This window comes from Aythya marila, assembly GCF_965140915.1.
Source record: "Aythya marila genome assembly, chromosome: 21".
Classification (NCBI taxonomy): Eukaryota; Metazoa; Chordata; class Aves; order Anseriformes; family Anatidae; genus Aythya; species Aythya marila.
Genome location: NC_139062.1, coordinates 4,152,248 through 4,180,244, shown reverse-complemented (window position 1 = coordinate 4,180,244; position 27,997 = coordinate 4,152,248). Strand labels below are relative to the sequence as shown.

Genomic DNA, 27,997 nt, shown 5'->3' with positions numbered 1-27,997 from the left:
ATAGTACGGTGAAAACTTTTCCATTTTATTTTTTAAAGAAAAATATTCCTCTTTAAACACAAAGCATGAACTAAAAACCTCCAAGGAACAGTTTCTCCCCCGGAGCACAATTTAACTAAACTGTACAGTGTTAGAGCTCCCCGAACAAGTACACACACATGACATACAGTATTTCTGTCACAGGAAATAAAGTTTAGGACTCAAAATTGTCCTCCACACCCTCTCTCCATACCCATTCCATTCATAACAGTGATGATCACTTCTGGTTGTGACATATATATATACATATATATATATATATATGAACATTAAAATATAAATGTATTGGCCAAATTGGCCCTTTCTAGCCTTCTAACAAACGTCTGTGATAGAGGTTAAGACAATAGTTATTTCCAGGAATGGTACTTGGAAGAAAAAAAATATAGCAGCATCCACAGGCCACACAAGCCCTTAATTTCAGCTGCCCTGTTTTAAGGAACCCAGTCAGTTCAGCAGTGTTTTGTAGAAATTCCCATCGCTCAAGAAGGAGTGGGAATAAAACATTCACAGGCCAAATTTGTTGCTTGAGCAGACAGGCAAAATTCCAGTGAATCTGGCCTATGGACCCCAGCAATAATTTTTTTTCCCACGTTGCCACAGTGACCAATTTCATGTCTAAGCTTTTACGTAAAATAATGACAACTTTCTGAAATCAGCAACTTGTTCTATCTTTCCCATCAAATAGATACGTGTATAATATTCATGGCATCTGCCATTCTACCCAGACTACAGAACTGGAACCAGACTCTAAAATCCAAATTCTTCCTAATTCAGAACAGTAAAATCACCAAAAGTCTCCGCATGGTCTCATAACGTGCCTAACAAGTCCATAGCCCCCAAAAAAGTACCTGGGCATTTTCAGAGGAAGGCAGGGAATGGAAAAGGTCTGGAAATGGAGCTCATTTATGTCCCACACGATGATTAACCGTGGCTTTTATTAAGTAACACTCAAATCTTTATCAGACAGACCATTTCATAAAAATCTTTTCCATTCCATACACTCCAACAATTTTTACAGTAGGAAAAATATTAGAAAAATAAATTTCACCCCCGAACAACACTGTATGAAGTTCAGCATCACCAGTCAAGAAGATCTTTACAGGGGGACCAGCAAATCTTTCATTTCCTCTAAACCAGCTTCATACAGAAAACAGCAGCGAGATAGACATGGTATCTAGGAGCTAGATTAAGGCCAACAATATAAAGACAAACGCGGGCTCAGATCTTTTGAAATGAAGAAACCCTCCAAATGTTTTTACATATATGCACGCACACACACACATACACACACATAACTCTTGGGTACTACTCAAGCAAAGGCTTCACATCTGTGAAAGCACCACTGGAGTGTATTCTAGCACCAGGATGAAAAGTTGGTTGTCTTCCCTCTTCAGCAATAAAATCCAAAGTCTTTATATTGCTTTGGACAAGGTCACCAAATGCTCATCCAAGAACAGTTTCAGCGAGTGGATTCGAACAGCTTAAAGAATTCCTGCTGTGGATTATGGGCAAGAAGAGGTGTGTTGAGAGGCTGCAGCTCCTTGGTTGCTGGAGAGGAGGGGAGTTTCCATATTGCAATCTGGTAGAAACAGAGACCAAATTGGGCCCTGGGTGTGTGCGACAGTAAGTGAACTCGGTGCAGACAGGGGGTGAAAGTGGAAAACTTGCATACATGAAATCACAGTGCACATCTGTTGGCATAATAAAGACAAGCAAAACCACTATATTCTCTGGCAGGCTTGTCTCTGCATAGGCGGCCCCTGGCTATGCTGGAAGTCAGGACAAGGATCCGTGAATGAGATGTCACACACAGGACACCAGGACAACGTCAAACTCATACAGCACAGGTCTAAGGGAAAGCTTGTAAGTAGGTCTGCTAGCATCTCGCCTACACACATGCTCCAGTGAGTCTGCACAAGTCTAGAAAGGGGACAAAATTCTTGTAACAGCAATGTTGTGGGGTAGGTTCAGCTACGAGTAACAATGCATGCAAGATACAAAAGAATTAACCATCGACCTGAGCACATCCAGCTCTTTCTGCTGCGGGTCTCTATCCTGGATCTAGGCCTTGCACAGGAGGTGCTGACTGTGCAGCCCTTTGCCAACACTTTGAGCAATTTGAGAGAAAGATGCAGAGCCAGGAACAACATCTCCATGCTCTCTCAGTTAGCACGTGTGGCCAGAGGTCTGTCCTGTGCATGCACGGTAAGCAGGCAACAACCAACCTCACTACCAAGGGAGGATGGGGTGCTGTGGCTGGAAGTGAGCTGCTAAAACAGTGCTGGAAGAAATGGAAGAGACAAAGAGAGATTTAATTTTTCAGAGATTGAATCACCAGCAGTAAGTCCCACTTACGCTTATATTGCATGCTGACTGCTGATTGCTTATGTGATCTGTTAAGTGAGGCTGTGGTAAGAACTCCATAAAAACATGCAAGAAAAGAAATGAAGTGAAAGGAAGGGTGATCATCACTCTTGTGAATTGTGAGGTGTGAACTTCAGGATAGAGAGTTATCACACAGATATGCTGTATCTCTGTGCACATGCAAGAGTGCAACAAAGGGAACAGCAGCAGGACTGAGAGGAAGAGACACAGGAAGCGTAACACTGTAATTCAAGGTACAAACACAGGACAATAGGATGAGGGGAAAGGAAAGAGAAAAGATGTTTGAGGTAAAGGAGCCCGAAGGAAGAGACAATAGAAAAACTCTTTTAACAGTCAGTCCTGCTTCAGGAAATACGTAGCTAATGTCAGTTCTCTTTTCACCAGTGTCCTTGGCATGTTGGTAATTCTCCTCTCTGCATTCGGAACTTAAGAATAAAGACAAAGATCGTTATTTTTTTTTCCTAAGATATGCTAAATCACTTAGAGCATTCAGCATGATACTCCAAATGGCCCCTGAATACTAAGCCATGCTGATGACTCACCTGAAAGTGGAAGCACTCAAATTATAAGCTGCTTTTTGAAAATGTAGGGCTGTTTTCTTTGGGTTAGAAAAGCTAACAGTTTGAAACCATTCAGAAGCAGGTCTGGCATCTCTCACTGAGAGCACATTGGCGTCTAAGAAATACCTTCAACAGTTACTTGGCAAAGCCCAACATCAGACTGAGGAGCTACGTTTATGTAGAAATGTATACAATCAGACAGCTCCTCATATACCTCCTAACAGAATAGATTTGTGCGATTTACAGCAAGAACTATGGATGTGCCACTCCCTGCTTCAGTGAAAACACCAGCAGTTGGAGCTGTGAGCTGAAGCCCTTTGACTATGGTGCAAATCACGTGGGGATCCTTTTACAACAGGATTAATGCCTCCTGGGCAAAGCAAAACATAGCTTTCCTTTTTCTACTGCAAACCACAAAAGATGTCTGTTTTAGGTTTGTGCATCCCTAGAGCAACAGTGCTGGCTGGAAGTATGCACAGAGAGCAGCTTCTGTCAACCAGTAAGACCAGAAAAGCAACTGGTGAGAGTGGCCTCAGGGCAGAGCCCAGGTGGAAGCACGTGGTCAGATAAGAATATGACAGAGTAGTCAGGTCACACGTGATCAGGCAAGATTAAGGCAACTAAAGAAAAGTTCATCAACTGTTGAGAGGAGAGTGCCAAAGGGAAGAGAAAAGGAACCACTGAGCAAAGAGGCTGGGAATGGTGTAGCCAAAGCCCAGCACCAACTACTAAGCCAAGCCTCTTCTCCAGCTCATTGTTCTAATGCTCATTTTACCAGCACCATCAGCATGAGGTTAATATGTCAGGAAGAAGAGCTGGGGGAAGTTCCTAAAAGTGTAGCTTGCACCTTTTCAGGCTCATGTCTCAGGTCAGTTCCTTTGAAAGAAAGCGCATGGGCCATTTGACCAGCATCTGGCTTTGAACTAGGGCCTTCTGGGAGTCCTGCCTCCCACCTCCAGGGACAGTCCTGTGATATGTTCTACCTGGAAGTGATGGCAGCAGCTACTTAGGTTCCTTGTCATGACAGCTGAGCATACAGTGGTTATATAAAAAAAAAAAAGAAAAAAAGTAACAGCATGCACCAGTGGCACAGCCATTAGACATGAAGCCGTGGTTGAATTCTTCTTGTCAGAGTCTTCTCAGAAGCAGGTGGGACCAGCAAGAAAGGAAGTGTTGGCACAAATCAGCGCAGACTCCGGTAGACATAGGCTGATGTGAAGATAGCATTGAGAGTCAGACTCACGGCTAGCAGACCTCGGAGAGCGGAGTTACCAAAATGACCTTGGTGGAAGAGGAGAACACAAAGAGAGAAAGGGACAGCAGGAAGAGATGTTAAAGAACTGATGAGATAAATAACAGTGAACATATGTTGCGCTCTCTCTTTGCTTTCACTGGAAGCAGAAATTGCTGAAGCAGTTTCCCTGTCAGGAAAGATTCCACTACACTCCTTAGCTCTATTTTCATCTTTTCCCCCTTTGCAACATCCACGTCCCCACCCCTTTTCTTCTGTCTCAGTTTAGCACTCTAGCTGTCAGTACTCTTCAAACAGACCAAAAATCAGGAATAACCTTATTAAGGGCTTCAAGTAGCAGAAAGAAGACCCATTTTGCTACTAGCAATTTGTTTGATCTTAAGATCAGATCACTACCACAGCACAGGAAAGACCTCAAGTGTCCTCATAGAAATGTTTGCACGCATATGAAGCACCCACAGGACTTGCACTTACCTCTCCAGCCTGCCAAATCTTCCCCTTTGGTAGTTGTGTCTACCACACAGGTAGATGAGTGTGATGAATGATCCTCCTTTTTGATGGAATTATCGCTGCAAATGCTCCCTCCTTCCACAGCAGATCTCATATCTGCAAAAAGAAAGAGATACAAAAATTCAGAAGGCACCCGTGGAAGTCAAAAGCAGCAGAATTTACCAATCAAAAGGTAGACATCAGTAATGAATGACTGCCTGGTAAAATCATGAAAGGATTGAGGATGCGAGCTAGAAATAAAGGCCAAGTTTCACTGCTGTGCAGCAGAAGTTGCCTGTTTGCTTGTCTCAAGCATTATCCATATCAGCGTCACCACATCAGTAGTTAGAGGAGCTATCCAAGCAGGGGGAAGGGCAGTGACAGCAGTATCCCCTTGGCACCACTCAGTGAGAAAAGGACATTGGCTTTGGCTGAACAGAGCTTCTCCACGCCAGTGAATTCATAACGCAGCTTTGGTAGCCTAACAATCATTACCATCTGGGTCTTTCCTAAAGGATTCTCATCTGCTATATGGCCCAGATGATGCATGGATTTGCTTGCAAGTCAACTTCTTCCTACAAATGCATTTCCAAGAGTGCAGCAGGCTGCCAGCATACCATGCATTCCCCGCTCGCTGAGGTTCTTCTTCGGAAAAGAGGACAGCTCCGTGGCAAAGATGTTGCTGTCTGAGTGGCTGTGCTCCTCAGAGCTCGTTGGGGTGAGCAGGGCCTCGTTCTGAGATGGGAAAAGCAGCAGCTTCTGTCCTTTCAGGTTCAGGCGGGCAGGGCTGATGAGCGGTCGGCGATATCGCAAGGAACCTGAGCTGGAAGTCACAGAGCCAGCCACTGATGGTGCTGGAGAGGGGATGCGGGAGGGAGCACAGCTGCCTGACAGCATGGAGAAGTGATCTGAAATAGAAACATACACGAAGAGAAAAGATATTATAACCCCAATATACCAGAGGCACAGTTTTCTTTATCAGTTCTACAAGAAGAGGGAACAGAAATTGCAAAACTCCATCAAATCTTGCACTAAAATTCTTTATTCGTTCCCATTCCCACACTGCAAAACACGGAGAAATTCCACACGCACTTACTTTGGTGCACTCAAGGATGACTTATACTAGAGATGTTTTTTTCAGGAGCTGTGGGAGCTCTCTCTCCTTAGCGTGTCCTTTCAGGAGAACCTCCATTACACGTACTGTTTGCACGTGAATGAACAATTCTGGCATGTACTCTAAAGGCTGCTGTGAAGCTGTATCAGGAAGCAAGGATGTTTCCATGATGGCATTAGCCCAGACTGCATTTCCAGCAGCAAACACTTAGGCAGCACAAACAGCCAAACGATCCAGTTGGGGTCAGGAGTGCAACAGACAGGTCACTAGAGGACATGGGATTAAAAGGACAGAGCAGACAGGGTAGCTAAATCAGGAGTTCCTTGGGCTGGGGAAAGCAAAACAGAAGAGCTGCCTTAGGAAATATTTCAAGTCTTCTTTCAAAGCAATCTCAATTCAGATATAAAGTAGGGAAGGGATCCTTGCTTTGTCTCACTGATTTCAGTGTGAGCTCTCCCAGAGAGAATAATATCCCACACTTTATTTTGAGGGAATCCCACCTTTATTTGGAACCATCTCTGCAATATTTTCACAGAGATCTCAGCAGAGACAAAAGAATTAAACTGGGGTCATGTGTCTCAACCCCCCCCCATGCAAATCCTGCAGAGATGCTTGCTCTGGAAGCCCCGGTGTTACCTGATGTAGGAGACTCCTTGGACTGAGATGACTGTGAGGCCGGTCGACTTCCGCTGAACAAATAGCCAGAATCTAGAAAAGCAAAAATGAAAGAGCTTGAACCCAGAGGGCTCAGCTACCAGAGGTCTATCCTTCTAAAAGATAACTGTGTCATCTTATGGTGTCTCAGAAGGGGAGGGGTTGTAAAGGTAGGCAGGAAAAACATCCTTATATTCCTAGGTAGGCTAAATGCCAGAGTCAGAATAATGCCCTTTTCCCAGCTGCAGTGAAACAGATCTGTACATCTAAATCTATTTAGAATAGACTAAATAGAATAGAATAAAAAATATTCTCTCTCCAGCCTGTCTTGTCTTCGGACCTTCACAAAGGAAATCACAGCCTCATATGGGTGGATTAGCATGCAGGGGGAATCCCAGCCATCTGGTGCATTTGCACCTATCCTTCCATGGCAGTTAGGTAACTGGAAAGGTGAAGGCTGTGCCAAAAGCTGCTGTGCCACAGAAAGGTTTGCATGGCTGGTCTTTCACCTGCTCTTAGTGGCAAAACTCAGTGGCTGCTTGCAGCTTGAGCCAGAGAAATATGGAATGAACTAAAAAATCCCAGTAAGACTGCTCTCTTTGCTGCAGTGTTAGCCTAGAAACTGCCACAATTCAGCCTCTGACCTGCTGGTAATCAGTCAGTGACACAGGAAGGCTTAGCTTTCCTTAGACAGAGAAAAATATTTGAATGCTGTTCCCCATCTGTTAATCTCGAGCACAGCTGCAAGGGAGTCGTTCATGAGGCCTATAAATCTTCCCTAGATCACAGGGCCTCTAAAGCAACCTCTGTAGCTGTGCTAGCACGTATCATTTAAGGATCAGCCTACCTTCAGCTCTGCTCCTTTCAGGTGTTGTAAGAAAACCAGACTACATAAAGCAGGCAGAAGGAAGGGAGAGATCTCTCTCAAAATGTTTAGAGAGGCCTCTGGATTTCTGTAAGCCCACTGGTCACTGTAGATTTCAGTAAACCCCCCAGACAGTAAGCACTCAGTGAGACTTCTTGCTTCACCTGGATGGCAACGCCAAGCTAATTTCTTAATGCTAAAAACCAAATAACCAACACTGGACACTCCTCTGCACCATGGAAGATGCACCACTGCTCATTTTAGACAATGTAGACACAGTCCTTAACTAACTGCTGCAAAAGGTATTAGTTTAGAAGTGATTAAGAACAACTGAGATTTACAGTTAGCAGTAACACAGCATCAGGCTTAGTGGCTCCCTCAGGAGCTAGCTTAACCTAGTTTTTAGGAGGTAACCTGTATTAGCGACAGCCCATGACATAAAGGAATAGGTGTGCCCCGTCAGCACTGCCTCCCACAGGCTGTTAGCAGACTGCTGGCTCTCACTCCAGCCCCAAGAACATGTCAGTGGTCTCTAAACAGGACTACCACTGGTGGATACACCACAGCCCACCTTCTTCTGAAGCACTGCACCACTCTGCTGTCATTGCCACCTGGCTGGGAAGTTTCACACACACTTTACCTGCTCTGGCCAAGGAGGGGATGGTACCCAGGGAGAGCGCCCTGTTGAGACGTCCAGGAAGAGAGGAAGAAGAAGTCCTGCGTGGGGACCTGAAGAGCTGCTGGTTTGTCAGCTGGAGAATACTGGGAGGTGTTGGGACAAAAAGAGACGTAGCAGAGGAAGGGAAGCCAGTGCCAGTGCCGTTGGAAAACAGAGTAATCGAATCCCCGGAGAGGTACCTGCAAATGACAGGCATGACAAGCATTTAGCAACAAGTATGTTCCAGGAACTCCCTCTCTCAATTCTAACTAGGGGAACCAGGATGCAACAACCTCAATAGAATGGAAAACAATTTGTGTTTCTTTTGGACCAGAACTAGTGTTGATTGTAGCTCTTGAATACAAACATTTGCTTTGTTACCAGGTTTGTACTAATTTTTCAGTGCAAGAATGCAAGATATAAAATGCTCAGGGTTATGGGAAGGTTTTTTCCCCTTTGAAACTGGGCAAGAAAGAAGTGCTCAACATTACTTAAATTACTGTGCACCAACCTGTCCTGCAACATGGGGTGGAAAAAAATGGTGGGACAGTTTAGAATCTCAGGTGGAAGCAGTTCCAGCTTATTGTTTTTCTCCCTGAGAAAATTACCCTGATGTAAAGCATCAGGGTGCTTTACCAATTCCAAACAGAGAGGGCCAACAACAGGGTACTTCTGATGTTTGTCATGTGCACATGCAAAGAACATGCTGACAATGCCATGACTCTGGGTAGCAAGTAGTTATCTGCTTATTTTTTTTGTCTTTACAAACCAGAATCAGCATCTCTGATGTCAGTATAGAGAGAAGTGTTTTTATGAATACCTAGATGAAGACTTAAGCACAAACGTTCTGCTTTAAAACTAACATTCAAGCCCCTTTGATGCATTTGCCTTTATTATGTTTCTATGAGACTCACTGCCCTCATTTTACAGATGGGAAAGAGAAGCAAAAAGGAGCGAAGTGACTTGTCCAGGGTCACATTAAAACTCTGTGATAGAACTGAGACACAAACTTGGGTTTCCTGATCCTAAATTGAGGCCTAAACCATTATCATTTTTTTCTCTCTGGATATGGTAATTAGCCACAAATATGTACTGGAGCAGTCATTCAGAAGCTATTGTGCTTCCATAACATACGCTCCGGGCGTCATCTTGCTTCTAGTGTGGAAAAAATTTCAATTATGGCCCCTAGGAAAATTTTAAATTGGCAGTAATAATTGCAAGTGTTTAGGTAGGTCTCCAAGTTGTTTCCAAGGAGTTCTTTGCAAGTGAAAGCAGGGAGCCATAGAAGTGTTTCCAATTTGAGAATCCAACAGGAGAGAGAACAGACAACATGCACTTAAGGATACCTTCACCAGTTAGCTTGATTTTTAAGTAACACGGATTCAAACTGACTTCTATTCTACTGATAATATAAGAAAGGACTTCGCATTTTACATGGCTGTTGCAGCTAGCACTGTCATGTTACGTGGTTTATAGGCTAATAAATTACATAATTAATTTGTGATACTCACATTTCCCTGTCTACCTTTGCAGTGGTTTACAATTTAAGAATCAACCTAAACTGAACGATCTGGCACAAAACTACTCCTATTTCTACTTTCTTTGCATTCCTCCTTGAAATCATGTGCTGAGCTTAACCTGTGTGTGCAGGTTAGTTATCACAGTACGTCAGAGGAATCTGCTTTGGAGTCTCACCTGTGTTCTCCTACCCTAAAAATGAGTGTTTCGAGAAGGCCACAGTATTGAAAGTATGGGAACTTGGTATTATTTTTTAACAACTGAATGAAATGCATGAAAACGTCTAGAATTTGAACAAGATGTTTCAAGGATCTCCTGTAAGATTCTTTAGTTAAAAGCGGGTAATAAATACTCTTGTCAAATAAGTAATGACAAAGTACTAAACAAAGTGTGAAGTGGACACATACATTTTCAAACAGAGATACCAGACTTTGCATCATGTCATCAGGCTGCAACACTTAGAGGTTTAACATCACTTCTGATGGAAACACTGAGACAGATGAGAGCAGAAACACAGCTTTTCATCTGTCAGAGGAAAGCCAAGAGTAAGAGAGAGAGTGGAGGAATATGCGCATCTCAGTCTCGTGCTGTGGGGTGATTTACGCATGTGCCACTCACTTGGAGATGACAAATACGATGCAGCAAAATTATGCAGTGCTAGCACACGCAGAAGAAGCAGTCTAGGTTTAAGATCATGATTTAAAATATCTTATAAAACTACTTATCTGCTAGTATGAGGCAGACATCAACAATCCCGACCAGCTTAATCAGGCTGAACAACATCTGAGCCAACCAGCCTCCTGGTGCTTGCAAGCAGGACATGCCTTTAACAGCAGCAAGGAACTCGTCAATCTTGCAGCAGAAAGTGCCCAACCTCTTCAGGTTCCAGAGGACCTGGGAAGGGTGTCATGCTTCGCAAACGTGCAGAGTCCTTTAGTGCATATACACATGAATATTCGCCCCACCACACATACAGACATCACCAGCAGATGTACACGTCCATCTCAGCTCCGTAAGAGGGAATGAATTGGAAAGGAAATGAGAGGTGCAGCTCAGGACCATGATATGAACCATCTCAGAGACAGCGATACCTACCACTCACAGTGTCTGTAAAGGCCCAAATCAGAGCACCACCCGGGAGCAACACTGCTCTTGTTTCCTAGCTTTGAACTTTTTCTATGCTCGGGCAAAAGGATCCAGCTTTACACAGCTCCTTGCTGCAGAGGAAGACAGAGTACCTGCCTTATTGGCTTTTGGCAGTTTTTAGGAGGGTGGAAAACATTACAATTATGTTATCGCTTACAACTGCAAACTCTTTCCTAGGATTTTAACTTTTTGGAATTGAAGGTCCATGGGCTCTGCTGAAAATTCTTCTGAACCTCAACATATTAGTGCGGTCTGAACCCCCAGGCAGCTGATGAAACGTTTGTCTTGCGCCATCCAGAAAACCATTTTTTCTGGTTAGCAAAGAAGAGCTGGAGAATTTTGAGGATAGCACGTTAATGCCTGAGGACTAAGGGCTGACCAAAGAACAGCTTAAATGTTGATCTGCTCTGAATAAATCCCTACAACGTGCAAAATTATTCTCCTTTTCTACGAGCGGCTAAAAAGCAGGGGTGCTGTCATGGGAATGCATTTCATGGCTGAGAGTGGTCAGCTGAACTAAAACTTTCAGAAGCAGATGGAAAAAGGTGACAAGGTCAAGAGGGTCATAAGGCAGGAAGCAGCCAGAACACAGCCCTGGAATGGAGCAGTGCAGCTACATCTCTGCTCTCAGCTTAGGGCATTGCTCCAAGATGTTTGTGCACGTGATAAAAGCGGCTCTGGCAACCGTGGAAAAAGTACCCAAAAAGGAAGAGGGGGAAAAAAAAAAGGCTCTGGAGTCAGATGTTTGTGGAAATAGGGCCCGGAAGCCGTTTATTTCAGAACTTGTCATTCAGAACATCAAAAATTGGATATCTTAATTAGTGTATACAACGATCACAGCGTTACTAGACAGTTGGGCACAACTCTGCTACACAGATCCTTTAAAAATAAATAAATAGAAGATTAAAGAAGAGTAGTACATGGTATGGGACAGTACACTGTCCTGAAGAAACACTTCCTGCCCGTAGAGCCTCCTCTCCCAATACCTCCCTCTTATCCAACGCCAGCACCTTTTTAATTGAGATTTTAACCACAGAGATGCTGCGTCACCCCTGGGATAGAGAGAGCCATGGGAGAGCATGGGTCAGGTCAGTCTACAGGGCTGTAGGTGGGCCCCCTCCTGCTATCAGCTAACTTAGGGCATGGAGTAAGAAGGTAAGGTGCAGAGTCAGGCAGCTGACTGTAGGTACCCAGGTTTGTCTGCCTGGAAGCAGCCAGAACCTCTGGTCAGTTGCGGGATAAAATGTTGCCTCATAATTTACCTACGAATTGTCCACGTGTAACTGCACCGTCTTCTGCCCAGACTGCAGAAGCAGCTCGCTACTACCTTACTTATTGCTGGCTGCAAAATAAACAAGGTTCTGCCAGCTGACATGAAGCCACTCGTATGGTCTGCTGCAGCACATCAGGCCACCAGTCAAGTTCCACAGCGTGTGCCTCTGGTCAAGGTGACAGAATCAGGAGTAAAGAGCCATGTGGCAAATAAAACATGGGACAATAATGCTGAAAAAGAGCACAGGTCTCAAACATGTTAAGATTTTGATATGTGACTTACAGAACTAGGAACTTTAGCTCCCCAGGCTAAGGATTGTTTTCTCCTACACGTCACCCTGCTTTGGGTGCAAGAGGAGGGATGAATTATAGCAGAAAAGGCTCCAGCTGCCAGGTCCTGCACTGATACCTTCTGGAATACAGATGGATGTTGGGCATCAATTTTGGCCTCCCCCTGGCTGGTGGCACAAAGGTGTGTGTGCACACCTTCCACCTCTACAAAATCCAGACTCACATGCTGAAAAGGTTCAGAGGAGCTCTCCCCTGCCTGTGTATTTGACAGCTTTGGTCCCAAATGAGGCTTTACAGGGGATGACTCACTGTACACTTCAGGACTGAGTACTGCCCCTTTCTCGGGAGAGCATCTGCTACGGCTCAGAGAAGCCTCAGGTGGTGGTGCACCTGGAACGAACAGGCAGGTTACATGCAAGAGCACACAAGTTCAACGGCAGCTCTTTACAAGCTGAAAGCCATGTACTGCAGCTCCCCACTTTCATGAGCAGAGTCAGTATGGAGCAATGAAACCGGCTATTAATTAGATTAATTTATATAAAAGTATAAATAATTTGTCCACAATACAACCGTACACAGTTTCTACAGTATCTAAGCATGATTATTAGCTTCACATCATTTCAGCTTACTTGAAAAATATTAATAAAGCTAAAATAAAACACCACTACACCCTTTTTATATTCCCCTCTTGTCCTCATCTTTTAAACACACCCAAGCTCAGTTCACTAGGGCATGCAAAACACAGATGTAGGAAAAAAGGATTTAATAGAAAGGAAAGAATGGGATATAAATATCATGTATTTAAAATTGTAAAGGGCCACAAAGGGGTCAGTCTGCATGCAGAAGTGTCAGTGAAGGCTTCAGGAACACCAGAAGCAGCAGCAGCAGAGATACTCACTCAGTTGCTAGCCCTGGCTTCTCCTCTAAACCCCCATAGGGTCTGCAGAGTCACTGGAAATCTCAGAGTGCAGCCCAAGTACCTTCTTATTCTCAGCCATGCTCACTGGTGGCAAAATGCAGGCCAAAAGCACTAGCCTGCCACACGCACAGGTATTGTTGTCCCAAGCTGCAGCTGCAACAGTTCCACTGAAGCAGAGCAACGTGGTGTTGTCAGAAAGTTTCTCCAGGGAAAGGCACTTAATGAACCCACCTCACCCCCTTCACGCAGGGCACAAGGTGGGGTTGAGCTGGCAGAGCAGCCACAGCCACCGTGAGGACAAAGCTCAGAGTCAGCCACGTTGGGCTGGAGCAGATTTCATTTCACACAAACCCACTCGGAGTTCCTCACCACCCCAGCTCCGCTCTTTGTAGTCCTATCGTCTGGTCCAGACACCAGCACAAGGTCGGCGTCAAAAAGCAGCACCTAAAAATGGGAGGTTTTGGGGCTAAAAACCTCTAATACTGCTGAGTTCAGGTGTTTGCATGCTCTGCATGGCTGGAAACATCCTTAGGCAACAGAGCTGCACCTGGTGACCGCAGTTTATCACCTGTTTCTTGCTTGAAACAAGAGTAGAGCTAAATGAAACCAAGAAGCTCAAAGCACCAACCAAGTGGTTCATGACGATGTTGTCAGTGGTTTTTGTAAGTTACCAGCCCTTTGTCAGCTATTATCCCCCTCAGCAGGAGGAAATGTGGCATACCAAACAGCATCTCAGCTTCAGGATGGCGACACAGTGCTCAGATATGGGCTTGCACCAAAAGAACTGAGCTGCAGGCACGCGTTTCCTTCTGCTGGAGCCGCTGGGGGGAAATGAACCAGGCACAGAGTTAGATGGCATTATCTAACTGCTGAGCTGCTTCCTAACTGAATCCCACGTCTGAAGTGTGAAACTGGCAATGCACCTTCCTTACAGAAGCACAGCATAGCTACACCTTCCTCACAGAAGCCTAGCATGTTGTTTAGAAGAGAGATTTGGCGCTGAAATCAGGTACTAGAGGAATAGTCTCAGTAAAGGCAGCAGTGGTTTGCTTAACTATTTTTCTTCCAGAAAGAGTCAAATACTGGTAATTCGTCTTCTTCAGGCCTTATCACCTAAGGAGGAGCTCCATATACAGAACTGGTACGGATCTGTTACCACTTTATAAATCCCAACATCCATGGGAAAAGACATCCATTTCCTCCTTGCCTTCCTCTCCTCCAGAAGATTGATCGTGCTAGTCCATCAAGCCTGACAAAGCACTTAAGAAAGGCAGAAACGGAGGAGACTGTCAGCATCAGAGCCTCCGAGAGAAAAATTCACTTGCTGCAGGTTTGCTCCTAAAGCTCTGAGGTTTTTTTGTTGTTTTTAGAAGCAGCAGCACAGGCTTGCTGAGGCACCAAGAAGTGGGAAAATAAGCTGATGCCTGGGCAAAGACAACAGCTTCTTTGGCATGAGAAGTGAGTCACGCACCATTATCTGTTTTGTTATTTGGTTTTATCTTTAAAAAATTCCCAATTAGGAGTCTGAAAGTTCTTCAGTTATAAGGTGTGGAAAAAGCACCACAGAGAACAAGGCTTCGGTTGCACAAGTCGGCCATAAAACGAAGCAGTTTCTGATATGTAACATTAGTGCAACCTGTAAATATATTTCACTTGTATTAATTTGTGTAACATGAAGACAAATCGATTTGCTCGCAATGTAGACAGCAGGTAATGCACCTCCCAGATGAAAAGATTTTAGACTTTCAGTCTAGATTTGCACTTGCTGCATCACCAAACTTAAAGGATTTTTTAAGTATTATTATTTAGGTTTTACAGCGTAAACCCCACTCCTTCCCACAGTTCTACTGCCTGCCTGCTCCTGCTATCCAGTGTGCACCCCATCCCATCGCAGCACTGCACAGGAAAAAAGGCAAGAGAGTAAGAGAAAACCAGGCACAGAAGAATGATGTAACAACAGAAAAACAGCGTAAGAAGTGCCAGACCCCAGAGCACAAATACAGGGTGTGTTTAAATTGAAAGAAAAAGTTAAAATGCTGCCAAAAAGAAGGGAAGAAAACACCTTTTCAGAAGACTTATGGGGCTATAGTGACACTTGACACAGCCTTGGCTTCCAGCTCCTGAAAGAAGAACGTCTGAAGAGGCTGACAAGCATCTTTGCGTGCTGCCACCAAATTTCCTTGCTACTGGGCAAGAAGATTTAGACAGATGAATTTTATTCTTGTTTAAAAAAATACAAAAAGATACTGTTATTAGAAATCGGGCATGATGTTACCATGACCATCCCTACACATCTTAAGGACTTGTCAGCTGCTCACACTTCTCCTCTTTGTAGCAGCCTCAATATCCTTCCAAACACGTGATTCCTCCCAACATTTGGGTGTACCTGACTGCAGAGCAGCAAGAAGAAATTGCTTACCTCTGCGAGACCAGCAAGTTCACAGACTAGAAGGAACTTTCCATCCAAATCCTATACGTAAATGCAGAAGACAATTACAGCTAAATACAAACATGAGTCTTTTCCTACATTTAATTTATGGAGAGAACTGGAAAGGATCAAAGATGAAGAAAGGAAGGGATAAAAAGGCTAGAGGTCTTTTATTTCACTTAATGGACATAATAGCTCAAGGTCACCTGGGTCTTTTGTGCAGCTCGTTTAGAGAACAGCAGAGCCAGCACTGGATTTGTTCCCATTGTCCATTTCATTAGGTGATTTTGTCCGTGCTGCTTTTAAGAGGGGAACACTGCATGAAAAATGGTCTTGGAAGGACAGCTGCAGCAGGGAGCTTCCCAGGCCTGAAAACCTTGTATTGATCACTGCACTGGAGGGAAGGCAGAGCAGACAGTGCTAAGCCATCTTATTAGTATTTTTTACCAGTTCCTATCCTTTCACCAGCCTACTACTGTCTTTCTTAACACTGTTCCCAGTTTCAAACCCACTGCTCCCCTCCAGAACTCCCTCCCTGCTCTATCTGACAGGACAGAGGAGCCTGCTGTCCGGTACAGAAAAAAGACACCAGACTTTTAAGGCACATTTCCTATTAAGTTTCCTAACGGAGAACAAGAGAGTAGAGCCAGAGTGACTGTGAAAGTCTAGCCCAGCCTTCAGAGCCATGCATATTTCAGGCTTTTTTCTGCTCTGATGAACTCAAGTGGCTCCTTTTAAGTATTTACTTTGAAACCATTTTCTGGGTTCAATAAATATCCATTGTCCTAGTGGAAAATGGGACACAGTGGTTGTTATTGAGCATTTCAGAAGTCTGAGAATAGAATGAGAAACAAACTGGAACATCAAGCTGGAAGACAAACCTTTTGGGTCAGGATTGGTAAGCACCAGGAACACAGAAGGGCAGAGCCAGACTTTGCAGATGTTGGATCCCTTTTGTGGACAAGTAAACAGCCATCAGAGCAGCAGCGCTTGTAAGCACCAGAATGGAGAAAGGTGTTCTCTTTGCACGGAGGTCGATATTGCAATTATCTGAAGGCACCATTAAGAATATTTCCAAAGGAGAGCACACATGGGAAATAGCCTTGCACGTCTCCTTCCCATGCCAGCTGCTGAATTACAGGCACAAAGTCTTTCAGCCAGGAGCTGTACCTGCCCACCACACACTCAGCTTTGTGGCTTATTGTTAACGGATCTCTACAGAGCTTTTGTTAGTGCTACATTTTTGCTTTCACAGTGAATCTTAGTTTGAAGAACAATAACCACGAAAGCTCTGAAATACCTTTTGTTTCCTTAAGCAATGTTCCCAGCATTTCACCAGCACCTGCAGTCTCCAGTAGCGTCTGGATCTTTCAGTGGGAAATGCGGATACTTCGTCACAGCGAGAGCTCCATTCTGATTATTTTAGGGTTTATGCATAGCAAGATCAAGGCGTTCGACCAAGATGTCATACTACTGCTGTGGCATGTTCTGTGGGCTGTTCTGAATAGAGGAAAATAGCAAGACTTTCTGTAACGATGCCATTTCCTCTCGAAAGCCCATCTCTAGCTGAAAGACCCAAATCCAGATAAGCTCAGTGGAGTGCCTTACAAAAAAAACAGTGCAGGATAAATCAGACAGCTTATCTTAAGAGGGCCCAACACATCAGTCCAGCAAAAACCCAAGCACGTGAACACTCCTTCCTCTGCACAGTGACACCCAGTCAGCCAAGCTTTCAGCAGAGGACTGCCCAGCTCAGAGTCACAATTTCCAGGCCCCCTTCTTCAGCAGCACTGGCACCAGTGCTGACTCCCGATAAGGCACCCCCATGGCAAACATAATCCATCTCTAACTCCCTGTAGTCCCACGGCAGAAGCTCCCACCCCTTCCTACAGGCACATCCTCCTGATTTGTGTTCTCAGTGCTAAGGAAAACATGGACTGTGATGTACACTGAGAGCTGATCGTACAGGTTGCTAGTCCCATACCTCTTCTCTTTCTAAGGCTACAGCAGTGGAGGAACACACACGCTTTTGCCCAGTTGTGCGTTTACACAGATGCTGCTCTTAAATTGTAAACAAAACAAAACAGCACAGAAAGCAACAGCCACTGGTGGATTTGAGAATTTAGCCTAAAACAGCTGAATATTTTCAGATATCCGAACAAGACACCCTGAGCTACGTAACCTTTTAAAGCACCCTTTTCAATAAATTATTGAAGTTCCAGTCAGAAGTACTTAAGGACTCCTCTCGGTTTAAGACAGGAGTTACAGGAGAACGGCAGAGCATGCGGTTAAGTGATGCTGCACAGTGGAAGGCAAGAAGAGCCAGGTTACGGACTGCGCGCGTCCCCTCCACGCATGCCCACACACCATGCAGTGTTACTACAGCACACGTCAGGAGGACTCAGCATCCAGAGGTAAGTTCCCATCAGGTTGAAATTAAAACGACCAGCACCATTAGAAAAATCTGAATGTGGCCCAGGCCCCATGAAGGATCAAGGAAGAGGATTCCTCTGTGACTGGCTAAGGATGGACAGGCAGTGAGGAGAACTGAAGGACAGGAGAAGCCAGAATCTCTTTGGCTGGAGGAGCAGAAGGGGGAGGAGGCTGCATTTATGGAGCAGTTTGTGAAGCAGTTGCTGGAAGAACTGGCTTTGGGGAGGTTGGATATTTGCACTGCTGACGGAGGATTCAGGAGGAAGGGAGAATGGATGCAGCAGGAGAAGCTTCCTTGGCTAGCACCAGCAGTGGGAATGCTCCAAGAAGCTAGTACAGTGGGAAGCAAAGATGGGAGTAAAAAAATTATATAGAGAGGAAGAAGAGATCTTCACTGCTTTTATCTAATTAAAAAAAAAAAGGAAGGAAAATAAAAGGAGGAGACAGAAGCACCAGTCGCAAAGAGTTCACAAGGCTTTTTTCCTCCTTCCCCCAGCGTCACTGCTCTGGCTCTGACCTTCGGGGCCGGTATCTCCGATGGCCCGTTGATTTCCGCGTTGCCACTGCTGCAGTGAAGCCCACCAAGCAGCACAGGGAGGTGGTGCCAAATTTGGCTGTGTCTAGCCAGCTGGGCGTTTCTGTCTTCAGGTACCTCTCAGCTAAGTGCAGACCCATCACTACGAACCACAAGACCGAAGCAAACGCATCAATTCTTCGGAGCCTGCAATGCCAAAAAGAAACCCACCAAGATGCAAGGTAAGAGTTTAAACTTCACAAACCCCTTGGTTCTGAGGAAGGGGAGGGAAGGGAGGAGGTGGGGGAACAGTGGCAGAAGTTCACGGACTGATCAGGTTAAGTACCACCTCTTACTATGGTTATACCATCCCCACTGCCTTTCCCACTGCTGTGTTAAGTACCCAAGTGGATTAGTTCGACTCTCCACCAGCTTACAGAGCTGCACAGGGAGCTTTTCATTCACTCTAATTCCAGCTTAAATTGAATGAATCAAGGCACAGAGCCAGAGCAAGCTCTGCTACCTCAATCCAGTTGGCTAGCAACCCAAAAAACAAGAACAGTGCCACCCAGTACTACATTTGTCATGCTGGGGCTGCCCCGTGGCTCACCGAGTCAGGATGGGGCAGGAGCCTGCCAACACAAAGCAGTTTTTAAGTGGAGCAGAGGAGAAGAGCACACTCACCTGATCCGCCCAGCCAAGAACATTGCCAAGAGGCAGGTGAACAACCCAAGGACAGCGACTGCCATCTGATGATTCTTCCCGTAAGCCCACGCAGCGCTCAGGTTCTCCACCAGCTGTTCTGGGAGCAGTTGGAGCAGCTCCCGCCAGCCTGCCACTGTCAGGGAAGTGTCATTTTCCAAGTCTGCACGTGAGCTCGTGCCAGTCCTATTTTGAACAGCTGCTGGACTATAGGAGACAGGAGCAGGGACTGCAGCACCGAGTGAGAAGGGGTCACCCGACCCATACAAGGCCATCAGGACAAGGAACGCACAGCTGAGGAAGGCCAAGAACCGCAGAAATATCACCTGAGCTGGTATAGTTATGGAAGCAGAGGAGGATGAACACAAATTCTGCAGAAGAAGAGAGAAACCTCTTGTCAGAAGCTGAAGAAATTGTAGTAAGGTTTTGAAAGGGTGTTTTGTGAAACACTCATGGTCTGCGTGCTTTACTGGACAGTTTTGCCACAGGGATGTGGAAGGGTAGTGAAAAGCAGAGACATGAGCAGAATCCAGGGCCAGGCAGGGCATTGAGGCAAAAAGGTCACAAACCATCTCCCATCTCACTTATTCCTTTTTTTCCTGTACTTTGTAGTTTCCTGCATCATGCTTATGCAGCTTCCCCACCTTCCCCTTTCTGCCTGTCCCAACGTCCTCCCTTCACTCTTTCACAGTTACGTTAGGGTTACCATCTGGCCATCTCCTAAATGACACCAGCAAGACAAAAACACCAAACTAACACCAGGAGTATCTGTGCTAACTATTCTACTGTTTTCTAAACTTCTGCCACACCCCTGTGACCCCAGAATTAGAAAGCCCCATGACAGCTGCCAGCACTACCTTCCTTTTCCAGCTGTATTCCCAGGCACAGAGGCACCGAGTTCTCTGCACTCCCCCCTAAATTCCACCACCTCTCCCACACCGTACCTGAGCGTAGGTCTTGTCTGTCTCGCGGCGTTTGAAGTGGTGGCTGAGCAGCAGCGCCCGCAGCTGCCGATTCTGGTGCTTTATGTAATACTCCACGGCAGCCTGGCATGGACGGCACAGCTTGTAGGTCTGCTCCAGGTGGTGCTTATACACCTCAATCTCCTCATCATATTTGCCCTGGTGTGAGAAGAGAAAAAAAATAAGCAGATGAGAACAGCAGGTCCCTCAGCAGTTACCATGCTTACTGCTGACATGCAAACAAGGCATGCCTCCAGTCTCCAGAAAAACAGTCCTGAAAGACCTTAACAGTGACTAAGCTGGAGGCAAGCCATACAACCAGCTTCCCATACAGCTAAGCCAGCCTCCATGCACCAGAAGAGACAAATGCTGAGAGTCCCTGAGAATGCTGCTAGGGCTCTGAAGATGATGCTCCATTTGTGGTCAATTTTTCTGTGGCCAAAGACAACTTTTGCTGTCTTTGTCCAGGTTTTTTCCCTGGGAAATGAGCTTCATAGGTCTTCCAAGACATCTCTCAGCATTGAGTTTTCTCAGGGCCCTGAACAAAAAATCTTCACGCATAGGAGATGGTGAAATTGCCAGTCTGCATCATTTCCCAGATGCCACAGCACCTCAGGGAGCAGGCACACGCCAGGCACAGACAGCTGGGGCAGAATGATCTGGCAGTAAGTTAGCTACAGGGTACCTGCATGATGTAGTCCTGAGTCAGGGGAGCAAGAAAGCAATTTAGTAATACTCCAGTTGCTCTTCTGAGTGCTGCATTTGAGAATCACATCTACAGAGTGTGAGCCCCCTGCCTTTCTTGTACGAATTCCCTTTGGAGATGCAGGAAGGATGCTTTAGTACTACAATGGCTTGCAGCTCTCCAACTTTGATTAAAAATGCATTAGATTCCAAGTCCATTCACCCTCCATGAAACAGAGAGGGAACAGAAGATACATGCATGGAAATGCACTGGACAAACGTCCTCCTGTGGTGCCAGTGCCTATCCAACACTCACCTCCTCCCTTGGTGAGAATGAAGCGAGCTGTTTGATCTTGGTGGTTTGATGGTTGTTGCATTTCTTGCACAGCAAAATTTGGCTGCTCACCCACTGCTGCGGCTTGGTAGGATCGCAGAATGTTGTAGCACCTGACACAACATGGTTGAGGTGTTCCATGTACTGGGCAGGGATGGGCTTGTTGTAGTCTCCATTCTGAGAAGAACCAAAGAACAGGAAAGAAAACAAATGTGAGATCATACAATCAAAGCTGGGTATTCCCTGGCTGATAACAAGATTTCCCAGGCTCTGCAGGTCATACCTATGCACAAAAGGAATAAGCGAAAGAGACACAAAACACTTCATATCTTATCCCCATCCACTGTTTTATAGATTAATTGCAAGCAGTTCTTGTTGGGTTTTGATTTAAGATAGCCTTTGTCATTCAACCCCCTATGTAACACAATTCATCTGTTCCAAAACACAAAAGCAGAGAATTGTTCCGAAGCAAGGGAAGAAAATTTGTCTTTATCATTCCATGTCTGCACATCCCTGTATATGTGGCTTCTTTCCCAAATTTGAGGAAGCCATCAGCTGCTGAGTACACAGGTGCCCAGCACAAAGCTACGAGCTGTCAAACCTCTGGATATTTCTCCAGAGCACACACCTCCCCAGCCACCCTTCAGCCAAGCTCTCGCCACAGTACCTCCTGGAAGCCGTTGTACTGCTCGCAGTTGGGGCAGTCCCAGCAGTTGCGATTCCCATACGGCACCACCGTGTCCTGGTTGCAGAACCAGCAGTTCACTGTCACGTGCGTGGGCTTCTTCCTGGTAGGAAGAGAAATGTGGCATCAGCACCAAATCTAGCTGATGGAGAGGAAAGCAACGGCTTTCAAACCGGGAAACACAAGAGAGCTTGGAATAAAGAAGTCAATTTTCTCATTTAGTACGTTTTAGCGGTCTGACTCACGGTAGTTGTTTTCGCAGTGAAAAGAAGGACAATTAGAGTAGAAATAAATCCCTGCCTGATGCTAATACGTCTTTGTGCTAGTACCAGGGACGTGCCAGAATTTTAATAACAACCCTGTGAATAACCCACTTCACTCTTTATTTCAGAGGTATATTTGGGAGTGCAAGTCGTGCCCATAATCACCAGCAGTAATTAACGGACACGAAGGGTGCAGCGGGGTATCTGTTTAACGTACAGGATCCTGAGAAATAAGTATGATCCTTAAGAACTGCAGATGATGGCATTCAGAAACCTAGGAAACGAGCTCCTGGTGACAGTGCTACCTGCCCTGTTTGTCACAGAATTTTTCCAAGGACAAACGTGTATCAAATTAGCCCAAGGTCCAGGCACTATAAATAGCTGCTGCTTCTCACAGCTCTGGTTAAATAAGGAGGAACTGAGGAATCAGCAGGGCTTCCCCAATTTTTACAGACTTGAATTGAAGAGATAAAAATCAATTACCTGGATCCGTAAAGGCCCTTTTAAATAATAGTAATAACAACCACTGCAAGAGCAACAGCTGTGACATGAGCTGTTAGAACATCTTCAGTAACTCGGCCCTTGAGCCTGCCTGCTGAAGAAGCTCTGCACTTCTCTTCAAACCCAGAGCAAGACCCAAGAGGAAGCTCCAGGGCAGCCCAGCCCAGCTGCCTGGGTTTAATCAGTCGGCCCTAAGCACAGCCCAGGGAGGGCGGCTGCTCAGGCAGGGTCTGGCAGTGGTGGCCATGCAGACAGACAGCTCCAGCTGCTACCTGCCCTGCTGTGCCTCCTGTCAGACTTCTCCAGGAAAGTGTCCGGCTAGGGCATGTGCATAAACACTCGGCTGTAAGAGGTGAATAGCTGCTAAGAGTTGGCCTGGTCAGAAAAAACAGGACCGCGGCAAATGTCAAACACCTACAGCAGCAGTGAAAGCAACTAAGCAAGCTCACGGAGGGCCTGGAAAGCAAACAGCATCTGAAGTGCTCACAAACTGAGAGCAGCTTCCCATCTCTTTGCCCTAGGAAATGTTCCCTGCTGCAATATGCTGTGCAGAAGCACCTGAATGCTACACGAAGTCCTCTGGCACCCTGCGACCAAACAGGCAGGGGGCTCTCCCCAGGGTAAAGTGGGCTTCTCTCAGCCATCACCTCGGCAGCCTGAAATTAATTAAAATTCTTCCCCACTCCTATTTCCATAGAGCACACCTCGAAAATCGGCTCATCAAACATCAAACCTCCCAAGGGATGCTTGGACCTCCTGTTGTTGTAATGGCAAGGGTAAGCTTGAAAGGAAGCACCGAAAAGAAGCCCAAAAAACCCGAGTGCACTGAGGGTTCCCTGCCAGATGCTGGAAGGAAATGGCTGGAGCTACTAGGGTGACAGATTCTCTTCTCAAAATAGATTCACACACCCACACCTCCTAAGATGAATGTTCTCTGCTTGATGCTTTGGTTCAGTGCCAGTGGGGCTCAAAACAGTAAGTGATCCGAGATAAAAATACCCTCATTGAAGTTGACGGGTGAAAAAAGGTTAAACAAGACAGAAAATTCAGCGGCCAGCCTGAGTTACTCCTGAGCTACCACTGCCTAAGAGCCAAGCAAACTACATGTCAAAAGAGCCCTACAAAGGCTGGACTGCAACACCTAGCTTCATCTCACTATTTTAAGTATAAAAGCTACAAAAATAGGTTTTACCATGCTTGCCTAATACAAATCCTACTGCTCCTTGGGCACAGGCTTTGACAGCAAGCATAACCTAAATTCCACCCTCAGATGTAGGTCACTGTACAGCTCCCTGAGCTAACGCAGGCGCTGCAAAGTGCCACAGGCCCACCTCCACACTGCTGCTGAGCCATCCTTCGGCATCCCTGAGGCGCTATGAGATGCTGCACTTCAGCCTCTAACTCCCTCGTTCTTTCACGACACGAGAGCAGGCAGCAGCACTGATTTCATGGGTAACGCAGAGCATCACAGGCCAAAAATGCAGTAAAGCATGCATGCTGTAAAGGGAAAATTAAAACAAAATGCATAAAAAAATAATGCCAAGCTGTATTTCAAAAAATATCAGCAATTAAATTGTTTGGTAAAGATGGGAGAGTACACTAACAAGATTCTGCTTCTCATCCTTGAGGTTAACAAAGTGCTACTGAGGGTTAAATAGCTGCCCCTCACTCCAACAATGTATGTGGAAGAAATCACTACGTCCTAGATTATTTAGGATAAAAAGCAGTAATCCTCCCTTTCGTGAGTATATAATCTGTTGACACAGAAATAGGTTAAAAAAATCACCACCAACAATAAAAAATGATAAAAAATGCAGAAATTCCTAACCTGCTAGTTACAGAAAGGAGGAAAAAAGGACATCAGAGGCAAGAACATGTAGGTGGGGCACTCATTTTCTAGTAATTGTGCAAGACTTTAAAAAACAAAAAGATAAGAGACTCTCAAACACAGACCGAAAGACTTTGAACCATCCATACCTTGCCTAAATTCAGGCAGTGGATGAACAATAACAAATTAGACCATGTATTCTTTCTGCAGTCAGATATTGTCATGAAAAGACAGACAATGCAAAACCCATTTGAGCACCTGCCACGTGCTCCAGTCCTTACAAAGCACCAGGCAAACCATCTGTAAGGAGTTCCTCATCTAACACCGCATTAACTTGAATCAGCTTCGCAGGACAAAGAGCCCCGCTGCAAAATAAAACCTGAGCAGCAAGCGGCGATTGAATTACTGCACTGAGATTTCATTCCCAGCTGACTCGCTGTACAAACCCTAAATGTAGCCTGAACGCAAACTCCGAATGTTTGCACACCCAAACAAGCTGGAAAAGCCGCCAGGTTTGGACTAATGGTTTTTGCAGGCGGAAGGTCTTTGCTTCAGACAACACTGCGGGGACATCCGTGACGTAAAGTCAGCTACGAGGCCAGCACCTAGATATCCGATCCCGCTCATGATAAAACATAGCTTTGGGGGAGGCTACAGACTCCTTTATTTGTGCTAACAATCCTTCTGTCCTGTGCACAGTACCTGCAAAATCACACGGTAGGCATACCCACTGGCAGTCAGAGCTTAGCAGTTTGCCTCTCTCACGTAATGGAAGGAGAAAGTTGCCTTCGGGACTCCCAACGTGCTCCAACATTCCTCACTTACACATACAATGAAGGTCACGCCTAAATCCTTTAACGGATTGCCAGAATGACAGCCTCCCTACTACTCCTATTTCCACCCTGTCTCCCCAGCCTCTGCTCCTGCTGGCTCAGAAGATGAGGATATTTGGTTTTCTGTGCTCTTAAAAAAGGCCACAGAGGAACGTGCATCCTTAGGTGGATTCCCCTCAGCTTCTGGCAGGGATTAAAAGAAACAATTCTCCATTACAAGTATTTAAAGTAACAGTTCATTCTGGCACAACCAGATCACAAAGCAATGACGCAGATGGCCGTGCCAGCAAATCTGAAGAAAAGATGTGCTGGAAAGAGAAGCATTGATCAGTTTTAATCAGAACAACAATGATGATCACAAAAAGGTGATGGCAGTTTGACATAACCAAGCAGAAAAGCTCCCAGGGATAGACCAAACCCACGCACTCGATGAACCTGATGCTGTTCAGCTCGTAGCCTGGGAAATCCAGCTCCTGGGTGGCATCTCAGTGAGCTGCCGTAACTCCATGTTGTGCCCGTGTCTGTCACCTGCCAGAATAGACCCAGAGCTAAAACCCACTTTCCAGTTTAAGAAAAAAGCATCCCAGCTGCCTAGATGCCAGCACGCATCCAGCTGGTGGCTCCTATGAGTGGCCTCTGCCACCACTGACCTGAAGAGTCCCAGAAGAGAGACCTCACAGGGCACTGTCCATTTATCCTGGCAACAAGTCAGTAGCCAACAATCAGGAGGAGCACAAAAAACGAAGGAAAAACGGCTACAGCTGCAGGTCTGCACTCAGCAACCCGACTTTCAACGTGTACCAAATCTTTAGCAACGCGGTGGTCTCAGAGGAAGACCACAAACATTTTCCTATCTGACCCAAACTCATAAAGATTAAGGAGTTCCTCTACATATCTGGATGTAGATCACATCTTTTTTCACCCCGGTACAAGGTCTTGGATGCTGGCACAGTTACAGCAGTACAACTCTATATGCTGACGGTGATTCCAGCGCTACTTTCCACTAGGTTGTTCAGATCTATTTTATTTCCCTTTCTATAGGGGCGGGAGTTGCTGTGGGAAAGGCACCTTGCTAGATAGGTAAATGGAAAATCATGGAAAAACAGAGCAGAGCTGTATGGTAACGTTAACAGCAAGGACAGCATCACATCTGTACCTGGATCAGTCCCTTATAAAGCTGTCCTCTGAGCTGACTTTGGATGATTCATTTAACTAAGGCAAAGAAATAAATTAGGTTATATTGAAACTGCATCAAAAAACACAGATACATAGCCCCAAAGAATTATCAAGGTCATGTGCTGACACTACAGCTCTCCAGCAGATTTCAAGGACTTGGAGAGAAATGCTTTCCATTCCACAGACCTTTTGTGGAACTTAACCAAAACAAACCCAATTTCTTGCCTCAAAAGACACGTTAGTGTCAGCAGGATCAGGGATGCTACCTAATTCACTGAGGATTCCTTTAGGGCACTAGTATTTTTCTACTGCCCTGAATATGCCATAGAAATGCCAATACTTGTATACAGGCAAATATAACACTATATAGTATACGATACAACAGGAGATGCAGTGGAGCACCCCTTAAGTATTTGGTTGTGGCAATACACTTGAAATTCAAAGCGTAAACTTGAAGTGAACCTTCACACGAGCAGCCCTGGGGGTCTCCTTTGCTCCAAAGGCACCCAACTGGTGAGCAGAGAACTCAAGGCGGTTCTGCCACACAGCCCGAAGTGCCTCTTATTTCACATACCCCTGCGTTCAAACTATGCTGGAACAAAGTCTGCCAAATTAAGCTTCACGTTTCCCACGAAACATGCGTCCTGAACTCTCTCCACATGGTTTGAGACCTTGCTTTTAACGGATCTACCTGACTTTGTAGCAAAATCAGGCACGCTCGTGCAACGGAGAGCCAAACGGCTGCAGGATTTTGGTCAGGAAACAACAATTTCAGCTTGAATTTGCTATTCCCGAGTTTTAGCGCTGCACCAGCACTCCCCTACCTGCAGCACTCCCACACCGCTCCCCCTGCGATCGCCTTTTCCTGTTTTTTTTGCCTCAAAAAAAAGGCCGAGGAGAAGCCAAGCTCCCGTACCCTCTCTTCCCTCACGCCTCCAGCTCCCGTGCCCGCCACCCGCCGGCCCAGCCCCGCGGCTCCAGGCCGGAGGAAGGAGGCAAGATGGGTTTGAGCACAGCCGGGACACAAAGCCTCGGGGAAGACACCGAGGGAACATCCCCAACCCTTCGGCTACCAGCGGGCAACTCCGTGGGGCCGGGGATGGTTTAGGGGAAATCTTTTTCCTCACAGACGCCGCCCCATGCGCGGAGCCTCCCTCAGAAGCCAGCGGCGAGGCGGCCCCGCTGCCTCCGCGCCCCGGGCGGAGTCTCCGTGCCTCCGAGGCCTTCACCCAGCACCCCACAGCACCCCACAAAACCCCCCTCTCGCCCCATTACCTCCTGGCGATGCGGTACAGCAGCAGCCCGGCGGCGGCGGCGCACACCGTGACGCCCAGCCCGGCGGTGGGGCAGCGGGCCAGCAGCTCCCCGGCTTCCTCCATGGGGCTGAGGACGCCCCCCACCTCTACGCACACACCACACAGCCTTTCCCCTCAAGCCCACCGGCACCGCTTCCACCTCGGCGGCGGGGCTTTGTACGCGGCTCGGCCGCCCC

The 27,997-nt window shown here is 46.1% G+C and overlaps 1 protein-coding gene across 2 annotated transcripts; it reads right to left on the bottom strand.

Annotated features, from left to right (window-relative positions):
• Positions 1-10: 10 nt before the first annotated feature.
• Positions 11-27,997, bottom strand: TMEM201 (transmembrane protein 201). 2 transcript variants are annotated; one of them, XM_082777226.1, is made up of 11 exons: positions 27,781-27,997; positions 21,887-22,007; positions 21,202-21,396; positions 20,184-20,360; positions 19,222-19,610; positions 18,541-18,744; positions 7,999-8,216; positions 6,476-6,547; positions 5,343-5,633; positions 4,711-4,842; positions 11-4,265 (listed from the first exon to the last, which is right to left on the bottom strand). In XM_082777226.1, the coding sequence occupies exons 1-11, from the start codon at positions 27,882-27,884 to the stop codon at positions 4,168-4,170; spliced, it is 2,001 nt and encodes a 666-aa protein (XP_082633352.1). In that variant the 5' UTR covers positions 27,885-27,997; the 3' UTR covers positions 11-4,167. The 2 variants fall into 2 exon arrangements, with proteins under 2 accessions (XP_082633352.1, XP_082633353.1); XM_082777227.1 differs by lacking the exons at positions 11-4,265; positions 4,711-4,842; positions 5,343-5,633 and adding an exon at positions 5,828-6,105.